The sequence below is a fragment of the Salmo salar genome, chromosome ssa14 (assembly GCF_905237065.1).
Source record: "Salmo salar chromosome ssa14, Ssal_v3.1, whole genome shotgun sequence".
NCBI lineage: Eukaryota > Metazoa > Chordata > Actinopteri > Salmoniformes > Salmonidae > Salmo > Salmo salar.
Genome location: NC_059455.1, coordinates 50,912,691 through 50,928,988, shown reverse-complemented (window position 1 = coordinate 50,928,988; position 16,298 = coordinate 50,912,691). Strand labels below are relative to the sequence as shown.

Here is a 16,298-nt window from a genome sequence, read left to right as displayed (position 1 = left end):
ACCTACATTTTTGACAACAATCACTTTATATGCTATAACCACAGCCTCCCACCACTACCCTCCAGGCGTTGTCCCCGGCCCCTGCAGCTCCAGTGGGAAGCCCTGTAGGCAGCTCCATCAGTCTAATTCCGGAGGACGGACTTCCTCCCATACTCATCTCCACCGGAGTTAAAGGAGGTACGGGAGGCCACAGCACAGGTGCTTGACCTTAGCCATCCTCACTGTCGATCCTGCTGTATGGGGGGGGCTGCTTTTATTGGCCCATGAATTCCTTCTGGGAGGGGTCTGGGGCTGCTTTCATTGGCCCATGAAGCATGCTGGGAGGGGTCTGGGGCTGCTTTCATTGTCCCATGTTGCATGCTGGGAGGGGTCTGGGGCTGCTTTCAATTAGGCCATCATTGGCCCATGTTGCATGCTGTGAGGGGTCTGGGTCTGCTTTCATTGGCCCATGTAGCATGCTGGGAGGGGTCTGGGGCTGCTTTCATTGGCCCATGTAGCATGCTGGGAGGGGTCTGGGGCTGCTTTCAATTAGGCCATGTTGCATGCTGGGAGAGGTCTGGGTCTGCTTTCATTGGCCCATGTAGCATGCTGGGAGGAGTCTGAGGGTACATGTAGATAAGGTGGGAGCCCTCTTCAGTGGGGTTCAATGTGAGATGTTTGAAAGCTTTTGTTTTCCTCCCATCATCACCGCCCTCAGACTATGCGGTGGAGGAGCGTCCCTCTGAGATCGTTCTGATGCAGCAGCTGGAGGAGGGAGGTCCTGACCCGTTGGTTTTTGTGCTCAACGCCAACCTGCTGGCCATGGTCAAACTGGTCAACTGTGAGTTAACTTCTTCTACCTCTTAGGTCTGAATTAGTCCCTGAATAGAAGGAGAAAATTAAAACCTGAGTCTGAATTAGTCCCATTGTTATTGATTGACCAGAGCGTACGCTCTCCTAGGTCTGAATTAGTCCCATTGTCATTGATTGACCAGAGCGTACGCTCTCCTAGGTCTGAATTAGTCCCATTGTCGTTGATTGACCAGAGCGTACGCTCTCCTAGGTCTGAATTAGTCCCATTGTCGTTGATTGACCAGAGCGTACGCTCTCCTAGGTCTGAATTAGTCCCTGAACAGAAGGAGAAAATGAAAACCTGAGTGTTTATCTTTCCGGGACTGTTAGTGAATAACCCTGCTATACACTGTATAGTTCTAACCACCTCTCTCCCCCCTAGGCTACAGTATCTAACCCCCTCTCTCCCCCCCTAGGCTACAGTATCTAACCCCCTCTCTCCCCCCCTAGGCTACAGTATCTAACCCCCTCTCTCCCCCCCTAGGCTACAGTATCTAACCCCCTCTCCCCCCTAGGCTACAGTATCTAACCCCTCTCCCCCCCCTAGGCTACAGTATCTAACCCCCTCTCTCCCCCCTAGGCTACAGTATCTAACCCCCTCTCTCTCCCCCTAGGCTACAGTATCTAACCCCCTCTCTCCCCCCCTAGGCTACAGTATCTAACCCCCTCTCTCCCCCCTAGGCTACAGTATCTAACCCCTCTCTCTCCCCTAGGCTACAGTATCTAACCCCCTCTCTCCCCCCTAGGCTACAGTATCTAACCCCCTCTCTCCCCCCTAGGCTACAGTATCTAACCCCCTCTCTCCCCCCCCTAGGCTACAGTATCTAACCCCCTCTCTCTCCCCTAGGCTACAGTATCTAACCCCCTTTCTGGTGTCCCTTCTCCCCTTGTAGACGTAAACAGGAAGTGTTGGTATGTGACCAGTAAGGGGATGCATGCAGTGGGCCAGGCTGAGGTGGTGGTGCTGCTGCAGTGTCTACCTGACGAGAAGAGCATCCCCAAGGACCTCTTTAGCCACTTCGTACAGCTCTACCAGGAGGCCCTCACAGGTTAGTTTAACATACTGCACCTCTACCAGGAGGCCTTCACCAGTTAGTATAATATTCCTCTACCAGTAGGCCCTCACAGGTTAGTTTAACATACTGTACCTCTACCAGGAGGCCCTCACAGGTAAAGATAATATACCTCCACCAGGAGGCCCTCACAGGTTTGGATAATATACCTCCACCAGGAGGCCCTCACAGGTTAGGATAATATACCTCCACCAGGAGGCCCTCACAGGTTAGGATAATATACCTCCACCAGGAGGCCCTCACAGGTTAGGATAATATACCTCCACCAGGAGGCCCTCACAGGTTAGGATAATATACCTCCACCAGGAGGCCCTCACAGGTTAGGATAATATACCTCTATCAGGAGACCTCCACCAGGAGGCCTACTAAGATATTTTACAGCTCTACCAGGAGGCCTTCACATGTATTATAATAATAATAATAATAATAATAATACCAGTATGTTACCTCAACCAGGAGGCCTACTTGGATGATACTATACAGCATTGCCAGGAGGCACTCTGTAGTGTCCCACTAATGTTCTGTGTGCATCCAAAATGTCTCACTATTTCCTATATAGTGCACTACTTTAGACCAGATTGGATTTGGGCAAAACAAATGCACTACATAGGGATTAGGGAGCCATTTTGGACGCCGCCTCTGTCTCACCACTCTCCACCTTATGCTGCGGTTAAAAATATTGTGTGACATTGATGTCTCTGTGCCTCAGGCTGTGGTTGTTTTAGATATACACAGCAACACCAGGGAAAGCCCACAGTCTGGGGAATGACAGACATATTGTCTGTGTCTCTGCTGGTTCAGTCATAGTCAGTCAGTACGGTGATGGAGAGAATGTTGCCTCGTCATCCTTAGCAGTTCTAGTGTTGTGTATTATCTAAATCAGGCCTACCCATCCTTCTTCCTGGAGAGATACCCTCCTGGAGGTTTACATTCCAACCCTGTTCCTGGAGAGATACCCTCCTGGAGGTTTACATTCCAACCCTGTTCCTGGAGAGATGCCCTCCTGGAGGTTTACACTCCAACCCTGTTCCTGGAGAGATGCCCTCCTGGAGGTTTACACTCCAACCCTGTTCCTGGAGAGATGCCCTCCTGGAGGTTTACATTCCAACCCTGTTCCTGGAGAGATGCCCTCTGGAGGTTTACATTCCAACCCTGTTCCTGGAGAGATGCCCTCTGGAGGTTTACATTCCAACCCTGTTCCTGGAGAGATGCCCTCCTGGAGGTTTACACTCCAACCCTGTTCCTGGAGAGATGCCCTCTGGAGGTTTACATTCCAACCCTGTTCCTGGAGAGATGCCCTCCTGGAGGTTTACATTCCAACCCTGTTCCTGGAGAGATGCCCTCTGGAGGTTTACATTCCAACCCTGTTCCTGGAGAGATGCCCTCCTGGAGGTTTACATTCCAACCCTGTTCCTGGAGAGATGCCCTCCTGGAGGTTTACACTCCAACCCTGTTCCTGGAGAGATGCCCTCCTGAACAGTGCCTTCAGAATGTGTTCATTCCTGGATTAAATCAGCCTGGATTAAATAAAACATTCTCACCCATCTACACACAATACCCCATAATGACACATTTGAAAACAAGTGAAAAAATGTATTGAATATTAAATACAGAAATGTTTAATACTTTGTAGAAGCACCTTTTGTTCTTTCTGGTTAAGTCTTTAAGAGCTTTCCACACCTGGATTGTGCAACATTTGCCTGTTTTGTAGAGGTATAGTGTTTATGTGGGTCTGGCTTGATGTCTTTACAGAGGGTTAGTCAATAGTTTGATCAAGACTACTAGGTTAGCTACTGACCCTGAATCTGGAATGTCACTTGGCAACTTGGCGTTCTGCTTTGATTGTTTTAAAAAAAAAAAATTATTTGAACCTTTTTATTTAACTAGACAAGTCAGTTATTAAGAACAAATTTCTTATTTACAATGACGCCCGACCCCGGCCAAACCCTAACCCGGACGACTGTGCGCCGCCCTATCACGGCCGGTTGTGATACAGCCTGGAATCGAACCAGGGTCTATAGTGACGCCTCTAGCACTGAGATGCAGTGCTTTAGACCGCTGCGCCACTCCTTTGAGTACTAAGGAGGGTCCTGCCTCTATCCTTTGAGTACTAAGGAGGGTCCTGCCTCTATCCTTTGAGTACTAAGGAGGGTCCTGCCTTAATCCTTTGAGTACTAAGGAGGGTCCTGCATCTATCCTTTGAGTACTAAGTAGGGTCCTGCCTCTATCCTTGGAGTGTATTAAGCTCTGAGCTTCTCACACATTGAATTACCCTGAGAACATGCTTTGAGCTTCAACTGGTCAAATCTGCTGTACCTAGTCAGTTTTACATCTGAATGCCTGAAACCCATTGAAAACCTGTGGTTTGAATTGAAGAGGGCCAGTCCATAAGCACAGACAAAGGATATCAAGGATCTGGAAAAATTCTGTTAAGGAGGAATGGTCTAAGATCCCTTCCAGAAGGTTCTCTAATCTCATAAAACATTTTAGAAAAAACGCTCAGTGTAGTTATTCTTGCAAGGTGAGTTATTGAAAACAGGGGTGCCAATAATTGACAGTAAATCTTAGGGAGGGGACTAAGCACACCCCACTCGGCTGACTCTCTTTAATGGCTAATTAAAAGGTGTTTTCACTTCTCTTCTCCCTCCTCTCTCTAGGTAATGTTCTGACCCACCTGGGCCTCTCGTGCCTCTCCTCCCTCTCCCCCTCCCTCCTCTCTCTAGGTAACGTTCTGACCCACCTGGGCCTCTCGTTCCTCTCCTCCCTCGGCCCCTCTCCCCCTCCCTCCTCTCTCTAGGTAATGTTCTGACCCACCTGGGCCTCTCGTTCCTCTCCTCCCTCTAGGTAACGTTCTGACCCACCTGGGCCTCTCGTTCCTCTCCTCCCTCCTCTCTCTAGGTAACGTTCTGACCCACCTGGGCCTCTCGTTCCTCTCCTCCCTCCTCCCTCTAGGTAATGTTCTGACCCACCTGGGCCTCTCGTTCCTCCCCCTCCCTCCTCTCTCTAGGTAACGTTCTGACCCACCTGGGCCTCTCGTTCCTCTCCTCTCTCCTCCCTCTAGGTAACGTTCTGACCCACCTGGGCCTCTCGTTCCTCCCCCTCCCTCCTCTCTCTAGGTAACGTTCTGACCCACTTGGGCCTCTCGTTCCTCCCCCTCCCTCCTCTCTCTAGGTAACGTTCTGACCCACCTGGGCCTCTCGTTCCTCTCCTCCCTCCCCCTCTCCCCCTCCCTCCTCTCTCTAGGTAACGTTCTGACCCACCTGGGCCTCTCGTTCCTCTCCTCCCTCCCCCTCTCCCCCTCCCTCCTCTCTCTAGGTAACGTTCTGACCCACCTGGGCCTCTCGTTCCTCTCCTCCCTCGTCCCCTCTCCCCCTCCCTCCTCTCTCTAGGTAACGTTCTGACCCACCTGGGCCTCTCGTTCCTCTCCTCCCTCCCCCTCTCCCCCTCCCTCCTCTCTCTAGGTAACGTTCTGCCCCACCTGGGCCTCTCGTTCCTCTCCTCCCTCGTCCCCTCTCCCCTCTCCCCCTCCCTCCTCTCTCTAGGTAATGTTCTGACCCACCTGGGCCTCTCGTTCCTCTCCTCCCTCGTCCTCTCTCCTCCCTCTAGGTAACGTTCTGACCCACCTGGGCCTCTCGGTCCTCTCCTCCCTCCTCTCTCTAGGTAACGTTCTGACCCACCTGGGCCTCTCGTTCCTCTCCTCCCTCTAGGTAACGTTCTGACCCACCTGGGCCTCTCGTTCCTCCCCCTCCCTCCTCTCTCTAGGTAACGTTCTGACCCACCTGGGCCTCTCGTTCCTCTCCTCCCTCCTCCCCTCTAGGTAACGTTCTGACCCACCTGGGCCTCTCGTTCCTCCCCTCCCTCCTCTCTCTAGGTAACGTTCTGACCCACCTGGGCCTCTCGTTCCTCTCCTCTCCTCCCTCCCCCTCTCCCCCTCCCTCCTCTCTCTAGGTAACGTTCTGACCCACCTGGGCCTCTCGTTCCTCTCCTCCCTCGTCCCCTCTCCCCCTCCCTCCTCTCTCTAGGTAACGTTCTGACCCACCTGGGCCTCTCGTTCCTCTCCTCCCTCCCCCTCTCCCCCTCCCTCCTCTCTCTAGGTAACGTTCTGACCCACCTGGGCCTCTCGTTCCTCTCCTCCCTCGTCCCCTCTCCCCCTCCCTCCTCTCTCTAGGTAACGTTCTGACCCACCTGGGCCTCTCGTTCCTCTCCTCCCTCGTCCCCTCTCCCCCTCCCTCCTCTCTCTAGGTAACGTTCTGACCCACCTGGGCCTCTCGTTCCTCTCCTCCCTCGTCCCCTCTCCCCCTCCCTCCTCTCTCTAGGTAATGTTCTGACCCACCTGGGCCTCTCGTTCCTCTCCTCCCTCGTCCTCTCTCCTCCCTCTAGGTAACGTTCTGACCCACCTGGGCCTCTCGGTCCTCTCCTCCCTCCTCTCTCTAGGTAACGTTCTGACCCACCTGGGCCTCTCGTTCCTCTCCTCCCTCCTCCCTCTAGGTAACGTTCTGACCCACCTGGGCCTCTCGTTCCTCCCCCTCCCTCCTCTCTCTAGGTAACGTTCTGACTCACCTGGGCCTCTCGTTCCTCTCCTCCCTCCTCCCTCTAGGTAACGTTCTGATCCACCTGGGCCTCTCGTTCCTCCCCCTCCCTCCTCTCTCTAGTTAACGTTCTGACCCACCTGGGCCTCTCGTTCCTCTCCTCCCTCCCCCTCTCCCCCTCCCTCCTCTCTCTAGGTAACGTTCTGACCCACCTGGGCCTCTCGTTCCTCTCCTCCCTCGTCCCCTCTCCCCCTCCCTCCTCTCTCTAGGTAACGTTCTGACCCACCTGGGCCTCTCGTTCTTCTCCTCCCTCGTCCCCTCTCCTCCTCCCTCCTCTCTCTAGGTAACGTTCTGACCCACCTGGGCCTCTCGTTCCTCTCCTCCCTCGTCCCCTCTCCCCCTCCCTCCTCTCTCTAGGTAACGTTCTGACCCACCTGGCCCTCTCGTTCCTCTCCTCTCTCCCCCTCCCTCCTCTCTCTAGGTAACGTTCTGACCCACCTGGGCCTCTCGTTCCTCTCCTCCCTCGTCCCCTCTCCCCCTCCCTCCTCTCTCTCGGTAACGTTCTGACCCACCTGGGCCTCTCGTTCCTCTCCTCTCTCCCCCTCCCTCCTCTCTCTAGGTAACGTTCTGACCCACCTGGGCCTCTCGTTCCTCTCCTCCCTCGTCCCCTCTCCCCCTCCCTCCTCTCTCTAGGTAACGTTCTGACCCACCTGGGCCTCTCGTTCCTCTCCCCTCCCTCCTCTCTCTAGGTAACGTTCTGACCCACCTGGGCCTCTCGTTCCTCTCCTCCCTCGTCCCCTCTCCCCCTCCCTCCTCTCTCTAGGTAACGTTCTGACCCACCTGGGCCTCTCGTTCCTCTCCTCCCTCGTCCCCTCTCCCCCTCCCTCCTCTCTCTAGGTAACGTTCTGACCCACCTGGGCCTCTCGTTCCTCTCCTCCCTCGTCCCCTCTCCCCCTCCCTCCTCTCTCTAGGTAACGTTCTGACCCACCTGGGCCTCTCGTTCCTCTCTTCCCTCCAAGTAACGTTCTTCTCTCTCCTCTCTCCAGGTAACGTTCTGACCCACCTGGGCCATTCGTTCTTCACCCAGAGTTTCCTGGGCAGCAGGGAGCATGGAGGTTTCCTCTACGTCACCCCGTCCTTCCAGTCCCTCCAGGACCTAATGCTCCCCAACCCCCCCTACCTGTTTGGGGTGTTACTGCAGAAGTGGGAGACCCCCTGGGCCAAGGTGTTCCCCATCAGACTCATGTTCCGTCTGGGTGCAGAGTACAGATGTGAGTACAGAGGCATTGCATTGTTTGGTTTTTGGCTGGATATATTTTTGGCTTGTTAGAAGAGAGATTGATGTAATTTACGTTTTACGTTATGTTTTCAGTCTACCCCTGTCCTCTGTTCAGCGTGCGGTTCAGAAAACCCCTCTTTGGAGAGACCGGACACACCATCATGAACCTGTTAGCAGTAAGAACTTGGCTTTTTCTTTTTGAATGATTTTTAAGTATATTGTTTATTTTCTGATTTTATATATTTTTGTTTCTTGTCTTTTTGCCTCTGAATGTCTTGTGTTGACGAGCAGGACTTCTGTAACTACCAGTACACCTTGTCCATGGTGAAGGGTCTATATAATATAATGTATCTACAGGACTTCTGTAACTACCAGTACACCTTGTCCATGGTGAAGGGTCTATATAATATAATGTATCTACAGGACTTCTGTAACTACCAGTACACCTTGTCCATGGTGAAGGGTCTATATAATATAATGTATCTACAGGACTTCTGTAACTACCAGTACACCTTGTCCATGGTGAAGGGTCTATATAATATAATATAATATAATGTATCTACAGGACTTCTGTAACTACCAGTACACCTTGTCCATGGTGAAGGGTCTATATAATATAATATATCTACAGGACTTCCGTAACTACCAGTACACCTTGTCCATGGTGAAGGGTCTGGTGGTGGACATGGAGGTGAAGAAGACCTGCATCAAGATCCCCAGCAACCGATACAACGAGGTGAGGCTCTCAACCAATCATATTAGTTCCCAGTGGGGCTTAGCCAATCAGATTCCTACTCACGGGGGGGCTCAACCTATCACCTCCCCCCACTTTGAAGTTAAGGTCACAGCCAGTCATTAGTCACCATGCTCCTCAATCAGAGACAACAGACCAGCGTTAATTTCATCCACAAAAATAGTCACTCATATTCATAGGACACTTATTTTTCCGTGGCAATTATGACTAAAACAAGACGATCTTCTTTGTGATTTAAGTAGACTGGACAAGAGGTTTTTTTTGTTTTGGAGAGAGTGGGAGATTTTTTTCTTTGGTAATGAACATAATTAATATTAGCAGCAGAGATACGCAGTTGTGTTTAGCAGTGGGAAGGACGAGCTACACCTGGTACACGCGGCCCCTGCACGCGGCCCTGCACGCGGCCCCACCAGCTGGTGAGCTGCGGGGGATGAGCGTGGGCAGACAGGCTCCGCGTTCCCGATTTTATACATATCGCCACAGGCGACTCTCTTGCTTCCCCATTGCTTACTAGTCACCAACAGCCTTAGTTAGCTACCATTACCTGGTTAAGAAACACAAGCATCTTTATCAAATTTAAAAAACAATAGCAGCGTTGAGTTGAATAGTAAAACAAGTCTAGCTATGTTTTTCTCTCCCGAGAGAAATCAATTCCATATAGCTTAGTAGACCCCCTCCTCCCCCTCCCCCAGGGACTATCTGTTATTCAATGTGTTTCTATGGGCTAATAGCAGTAAGACCCAAAATATTTTTTTAATATTTTTGATACTTAAAATTCTAAATCAAATAGCTAAATGACCTTCTTAAAACAATTCCATATAGCTTAGTAGACCCACCCTCTTCCCCCGGCATAGACGGGGCTTAGACTGGGTTAACTCAAAATAAAGTTATTTACCCGGTCGGCGACGGGGGAGCCGTTTACCCGGTCGGCGACGGGGGAGCCGTTTACCCGGTCGGCGACGGGGGAGCCGTTTACCCGGTCGGCGACGGGGGAGCCGTTTACCCGGTCGGCCTACAGAGGAGTTAAATTGTTTTGATTTTCCTTTCTGTGCCACCAAATGTTTGCATGTATGTTACCATGACTACATTCAGTGGGCTACTGATCATGTTACCATGACTACATTTTAGGGACTCCACTACATCACTGGGTGAAACAGTCCATATCTATGTAGGCTGAATTTAAGAAATCATATTTCTGCTATTGGGAAGAGAATAGGATGTTAATCAGGACCGGGGGCACTGTTGGTAGGGACCGGGGGCTCTGTTGGTGGGGACCGGGGGCTCTGTTGGTGGGGACCGGGGCTCTGTTGGTGGGGACCGGGGCTCTGTTGGTGGGTGGGGAGCCGGGGGCTCTGTTGGTTGGTGGGGAGCCGGGGGCTCTGTTGGTGGGTGGGGAGCCGGGGGCTCTGTTGGTTGGTGGGGAGCCGGGGGCTCTGTTGGTTGGTGGGGAGCCGGGGGCTCTGTTGGTTGGTGGGGGCCGGGGGCTCTGTTGGTTGGTGGGGGCCGGGGGCTCTGTTGGTTGGTGGGGGCCGGGTAATCAGTGATTTATGTTTACTATAGGTTAATGAGACAATATAAATGTGATGTGACTAAAATGAAAGGGCATTTAGTTGACTAAAATGGCCCACTGTTTATGTAATTTTGACAATAACTAGACTAAATCGTTATTCAAATGACAAAAGTAATGATATTTTAGTCTGAATGACTAAGACTAAATCTAATGAGAGTCCTCCTATGAACCTTAACAGACACGATGTAGCCTGAATTATCATTCTGTTTAAACTTACACTGATTCAGTCTGGACCTGCCTTCATTGATACAATGTATGTGATATTAGCTGTTATGATTCCAGGCTAACCAAGATGTCTGCAATTTGGTACAGAAGGCTTCGTTATTCCCTGTTAGCCATTGTTACTAAACGTATAGTTTATCTACGTGGTTACTGCCGTTCTAACATATGGTAACCCAGGGATATGACGCGTGGACTGTTTTCACAACAGCTTGTATGAACGCTCTTAACACAGTCTGTCTAAAACGCTCCAGATTCTCACTTGTTTTCTTCCTTGCGAATTACAGTTTAGAAATGTCAATCACATATACAGTTGAAGTCAGAAGTTTACATACATTTAGTTTGGAGTCATTAAAACTCGTTTTTCAACCACAACAAATTTCTTGTTAACAAACTATAGTTTTGGCAAGTCGGTTAGGACATCTACTTTGTGCATGACACAAGTCATTTTTCCAACAATTGTTTACAGACAGATTATTTCACTTATAATTCACTGTATCACAATTCCAGTGGGTCAGAAGTTTACATACACTAAGTTGACTGTGCCTTTAAACAGCTTGGAAAATTCCAGAAAATGATGTCATGGCTTTAGAAGCTTCTAATAGGCTAATTGACATCATTTGAGTCAATTGGAGGTGTACCTGTGGATGTATTTCAAGGCTTGACATCATGGGAAAATCAAAAGAAATCAGCCAAGACCTCAGAAAAAATCTTTAAAAATCTGATCTAATTTAGAGACCTGTTTGAACAGGCAGTTCAGAACCGATCTGGTTTAGAGGGTCTTTGTCTCAAACCCAATTCCCCCAAAACTCTACACTCCAGGGCATGCTATTGTTTTTAATTAAATATTAGTATTTTCCTCACAGCTACAACAGAGACGTATGAAATGTTATTTCTACCCCCTGCTATGAAAAAGCGGCAGGGTTAATCTGGTGACGTTACAGATTTTTACCTTTTTAATGACACAACCATATTCTCTGTCCCCTGCAGCTAATGAAGGCTATGAACAAGTATTTATGTCCCATGTCCCCTGCAGCTAATGAAGGCTATGAACAAGTATTTGTGTCCCCTGCAGCTAATGAAGGCTATGAACAAGTCCGATGAGCACGTCTTGGCCATGGGGGCGTGTTTCAACGAGCGGGCCGACTCCCACCTGGTGTGTGTTCAGAACGACGACGGAAACTACCAGACGCAGGCTATCAGCATTCACCATCAACCACGCAAAGGTAAGGTAGACACACGACAACGGAGTCATTTAAGTCTGGGAAGTGGACTAACAAAACCATAGATGGCGTTAGTGTTGAATCTCGCCCCTTCAGATGGCTTACGATTTAAATGGAAATGTCATGGAGATTTTAAAAGCAGTATTTGTTGTTTTCTTTTCCAGTGACCGGCGCCTGCTTCTTTGTGTTTAGTGGTTCTCTAAAGGCAGGACACCTGGCCAAGACCAGCATCGTTGAAGGTACTCCAGTTCACCCACCTTGTTATTTTGTGAATGGGATATACCCACCTGTTAGGCTAGATTAGTGGTTTGGGTTTTTACAGGTATCACCTATTTACCCACTGTCCTCAGGGTTTAAATTACCCACCTATTTTTTTTTTTTTACCATACCATCCCTGACGTTAATGGGCCGTACCTGTTCCCCTGTATACGGGGTGTGATATACCCGTTGTTCCCCTGTAGACGGGGGGTGTGATATACCCGTTGTTCCCCTGTAGACGGGGGGTGTGATATACCCGTTGGTCCCCTGTAGACGGGGGGTGTGATATACCCGTTGGTCCCCTGTAGACGGGGGGTGTGATATACCCGTTGGTCCCCTGTAGATGGGGGGTGTGATATACCCGTTGTAACCCTGTAGATGGGGGTTGTGATATACCCGTTGGTCCCCTGTAGATGGGGGGTGTGATATACCCGTTGGTCCCCTGTAGACGGGGGGTGTGATATACCCGTTGGTCCCCTGTAGACGGGGGGTGTGATATACCCGTTGGTCCCCTGTAAACGGGGTGTCATATACCCGTTGTTCCCCTGTAGACGGTGTGATGGTGCAGATCACAGGAGAGACAATGGACGCTCTACGGCAAGCCCTGAGGGACATGAAGGACTTCAGTATCACCTGTGGCCTGGTCGACCAGGAGGACGGCCAGGAACACGTTCACATACAGTGGATAGAAGATGACCTCAACTTCAACAAGGGGTAAGGCAGGAAGAGAGGGTGGGAGAGGCAGGAAGAGAGGGTGGGAGAGGCAGGAAGAGAGGGTGGGAGAGGCAGGAAGAGAGGGTGGGAGAGGCAGGAAGAGAGGGTGGGAGAGGCAGCAGGGAGAAACGCATACAGTGGATAGATGACCTCAACTTCAATAAGGGGTGAGTGTTTTCTGAATTCCAAATCAACTCTAGCCCCTACACTCCTATAGATCTGAGGGATTGGTTAGATACCAACCCCTAGCCCCTATAGATCTGAGGGGATTGGTTAGATATCAACCCCTAGCCCCTATAGATCTGAGGGATTGGTTAGATACCAACCCCTAGCCCCTATAGATCTGAGGGGATTGGTTAGATATCAACCCCTAGCCCCTATAGATCAGAGGGGATTGGTTAGATATCAACCCCTAGCCCCTATAGATCTGAGGAATTGGTTAGATATCAACCCCTTGCCCCTACACTCCTATAGATCTGAGGGATTGGTTAGATATCAACCCCTAGCCCCTATAGATCTGAGGGATTGGTTAGATATCAACCCCTAGCCCCTATAGATCTGAGGGATTGGTTAGATATCAACCCCTAGCCCCTACACTCCTATAGATCTGAGGGATTGGTTAGATATCAACCCCTAGCCCCTATAGATCTGAGGGATTGGTTAGATATCAGCCCCTAGCCCCTACACTCCTATAGATCTGAGGGATTGGTTAGATATCAACCCCTAGCCCCTATAGATCTGAGGGATTGGTTAGATATCAACCCCTAGCCCCTATAGATCTGAGGGATTGGTTAGATACCAACCCCTAGCCCCTATAGATCTGAGGGGATTGGTTAGATATCAACCCCTAGCCCCTATAGATCAGAGGGGATTGGTTAGATATCAACCCCTAGCCCCTATAGATCTGAGGGGATTGGTTAGATATCAACCCCTAGCCCCTATAGATCTGAGGAATTGGTTAGATATCAACCCCTAGCCCCTACACTCCTATAGATCTGAGGGATTGGTTAGATACCAACCCCTAGCCCCTATAGATCTGAGGGGATTGGTTAGATATCAACCCCTAGCCCCTATAGATCTGAGGGATTGGTTAGATATCAACCCCTAGCCCCTACACTCCTATAGATCTGAGGGATTGGTTAGATATCAACCCCTAGCCCCTATAGATCTGAGGGATTGGTTAGATATCAGCCCCTAGCCCCTACACTCCTATAGATCTGAGGGATTGGTTAGATATCAACCCCTAGCCCCTATAGATCTGAGGGATTGGTTAGATATCAACCCCTAGCCCCTATAGATCTGAGGGATTGGTTAGATACCAACCCCTAGCCCCTATAGATCTGAGGGGATTGGTTAGATATCAACCCCTAGCCCCTATAGATCTGAGGGGATTGGTTAGATATCAACCCCTAGCCCCCTATAGATCTGAGGGGATTGGTTAGATATCAACCCCTAGCCCCACTCCTATAGATCTGAGGGATTGGTTAGATATCAACCCCTAGCCACTCCTATAGATCTGAGGGGATTGGTTAGATACCAACCCCTAGCCCCACTCCTATAGATCTGAGGGGATTGGTTAGATATCAACCCCTACCCCCTATAGATCTGAGGGGATTGGTTAGATATCAACCCCTACACTCCTATAGATCTGAGGGATTGGTTAGATATCAACCCCTACACTCCTATAGATCTGAGGGATTGGTTAGATATCAACCCCTAGCCCCTATAGATCTGAGGGATTGGTTAGATATCAACCCCTAGCCCCTATAGATCTGAGGGGATTGGTTAGATATCAACCCCTAGCCCCTATAGTTCTGAGGGATTGGTTAGATATCAACCCCTAGCCCCTATAGATCTGAGGGGATTGGTTAGATATCAACCCCTAGCCCCTATAGATCTGAGGGGATTGGTTAGATATCAACCCCTACACTCCTATAGATCTGAGGGGATTGGTTAGATATCAACCCCTACACTCCTATAGATCTGAGGGATTGGTTAGATATCAACCCCTACACTCCTATAGATCTGAGGGGATTGGTTAGATATCAACCCCTACACTCCTATAGATCTGAGGGATTGGTTAGATATCAACCCCTACACCCTATAGATCTGAGGGATTGGTTAGATATCAACCCCTACACCCTATAGATCTGAGGGATTGGTTAGATATCAACCCCTACACTCCTATAGATCTGAGGGATTGGTTAGATATCAACCCCTAGCCCCTATAGATCTGAGGGATTGGTTAGATATCAACCACTAGCACCCCTATAGATCTGAGGGATTGGTTAGATATCAGCCCCTATAGATCTGAGGGATTGGTTAGATATCAACCCCTAGCCCCTACACTCCTATAGATCTGAGGGGATTGGTTAGATATCAACCCCTAGCCCCTACACTCCTATAGATCTGAGGGGATTGGTTAGATATCAACCCCTAGCCCCTATAGATCTGAGGGATTGGTTAGATATCAACCCCTAGCCCCTATAGATCTGAGGGGATTAGTTAGATATCAACCCCTAGCCCCTATAGATCTGAGGGATTGGTTAGATATCAACCCCTAGCCCCTATAGATCTGAGGGATTGGTTAGATATCAACCCCTACACTCCTATAGATCTGAGGGATTGGTTAGATATCAACCCCTACACTCCTATAGATCTGAGGGATTGGTTAGATATCAACCGCTCGCCCCTATAGATCTGAGGGATTGGTTAGATATCAACCCCTAGCCCCTATAGATCTGAGGGGATTGGTTAGATATCAACCCCTAGCCCCTATAGATCTGAGGGATTGGTTAGATATCAACCCCTAGCCCCTATAGATCTGAGGGATTGGTTAGATATCAACCCCTACACTCCTATAGATCTGAGGGATTGGTTAGATATCAACCCCTACACTCCTATAGATCTGAGGGATTGGTTAGATATCAACCCCTACACTCCTATAGATCTGAGGGATTGGTTAGATATCAACCCCTAGCCCCTATAGATCTGAGGGATTGGTTAGATATCAACCCCTAGCCCCTATAGATCTGAGGGATTGGTTAGATACCAACCCCTAGCCCCTATAGATCTGAGGGGATTGGTTAGATATCAACCCCTAGCCCCTATAGATCTGAGGGGATTGGTTAGATATCAACCCCTAGCCCCTATAGATCTGAGGGATTGGTTAGATATCAACCCCTTGCCCCTACACCCCTATAGATCTGAGGGATTGGTTAGATATCAACCCCTAGCCCCTATAGATCTGAGGGGATTGGTTAGATATCAGCCCCTAGCCCCTACACTCCTATAGATCTGAGGGATTGGTTAGATATCAACCCCTAGCCCCTATAGATCTGAGGGATTGGTTAGATATCAACCCCTAGCCCCTATAGATCTGAGGGATTGGTTAGATACCAACCCCTAGCCCCTATAGATCTGAGGGGATTGGTTAGATATCAACCCCTAGCCCCTATAGATCTGAGGGGATTGGTTAGATATCAACCCCTAGCCCCTATAGATCTGAGGGATTGGTTAGATATCAACCCCTTGCCCCTACACCCCTATAGATCTGAGGGATTGGTTAGATATCAACCCCTAGCCCCTATAGATCTGAGGGATTGGTTAGATATCAACCCCTAGCACCTATAGATCTGAGGGATTGGTTAGATATCAACCCCTAGCCCCTACACTCTATAAATCTGAGGGGATTGGTTAGATATCAACCCCTACACTCCTATAGATCTGGGGGATTGGTTAGATACCAACCCCTAGCCCCTACACTCCTATAGATCTGAGGGGATTGGTTAGATATCAACCCCTACACTCCTATAGATCTGAGGGATTGGTTAGATATCAACCCCTAC

At 49.8% G+C, this 16,298-nt stretch overlaps 1 protein-coding gene across 9 annotated transcripts in view; it reads left to right on the top strand.

Moving 5' to 3' along the window:
• Positions 1 to 16,298, top strand: part of zfyve9a (zinc finger, FYVE domain containing 9a) — a 78,328-nt gene that overhangs the window by 35,543 nt on the left and 26,487 nt on the right. For 5 of the 9 annotated variants that reach the window (XM_045694528.1, XM_045694531.1, XM_045694529.1 and 2 more), the window contains exons 8-16: positions 45 to 198; positions 698 to 820; positions 1,725 to 1,880; positions 7,480 to 7,704; positions 7,806 to 7,888; positions 8,344 to 8,448; positions 11,331 to 11,481; positions 11,643 to 11,717; positions 12,288 to 12,450. In XM_045694528.1, coding sequence (XP_045550484.1) covers positions 45 to 198; positions 698 to 820; positions 1,725 to 1,880; positions 7,480 to 7,704; positions 7,806 to 7,888; positions 8,344 to 8,448; positions 11,331 to 11,481; positions 11,643 to 11,717; positions 12,288 to 12,450 — 1,235 coding nt within the window. Of the gene's footprint in view, positions 1 to 44; positions 199 to 697; positions 821 to 1,724; positions 1,881 to 7,479; positions 7,705 to 7,805; positions 7,889 to 8,003; positions 8,277 to 8,343; positions 8,449 to 11,330; positions 11,482 to 11,642; positions 11,718 to 12,287; positions 12,451 to 16,298 lie in introns of those variants that run through there. The other 4 variants (XM_045694532.1, XM_045694534.1, XM_045694533.1 and 1 more) reach the window with 4 other exon arrangements.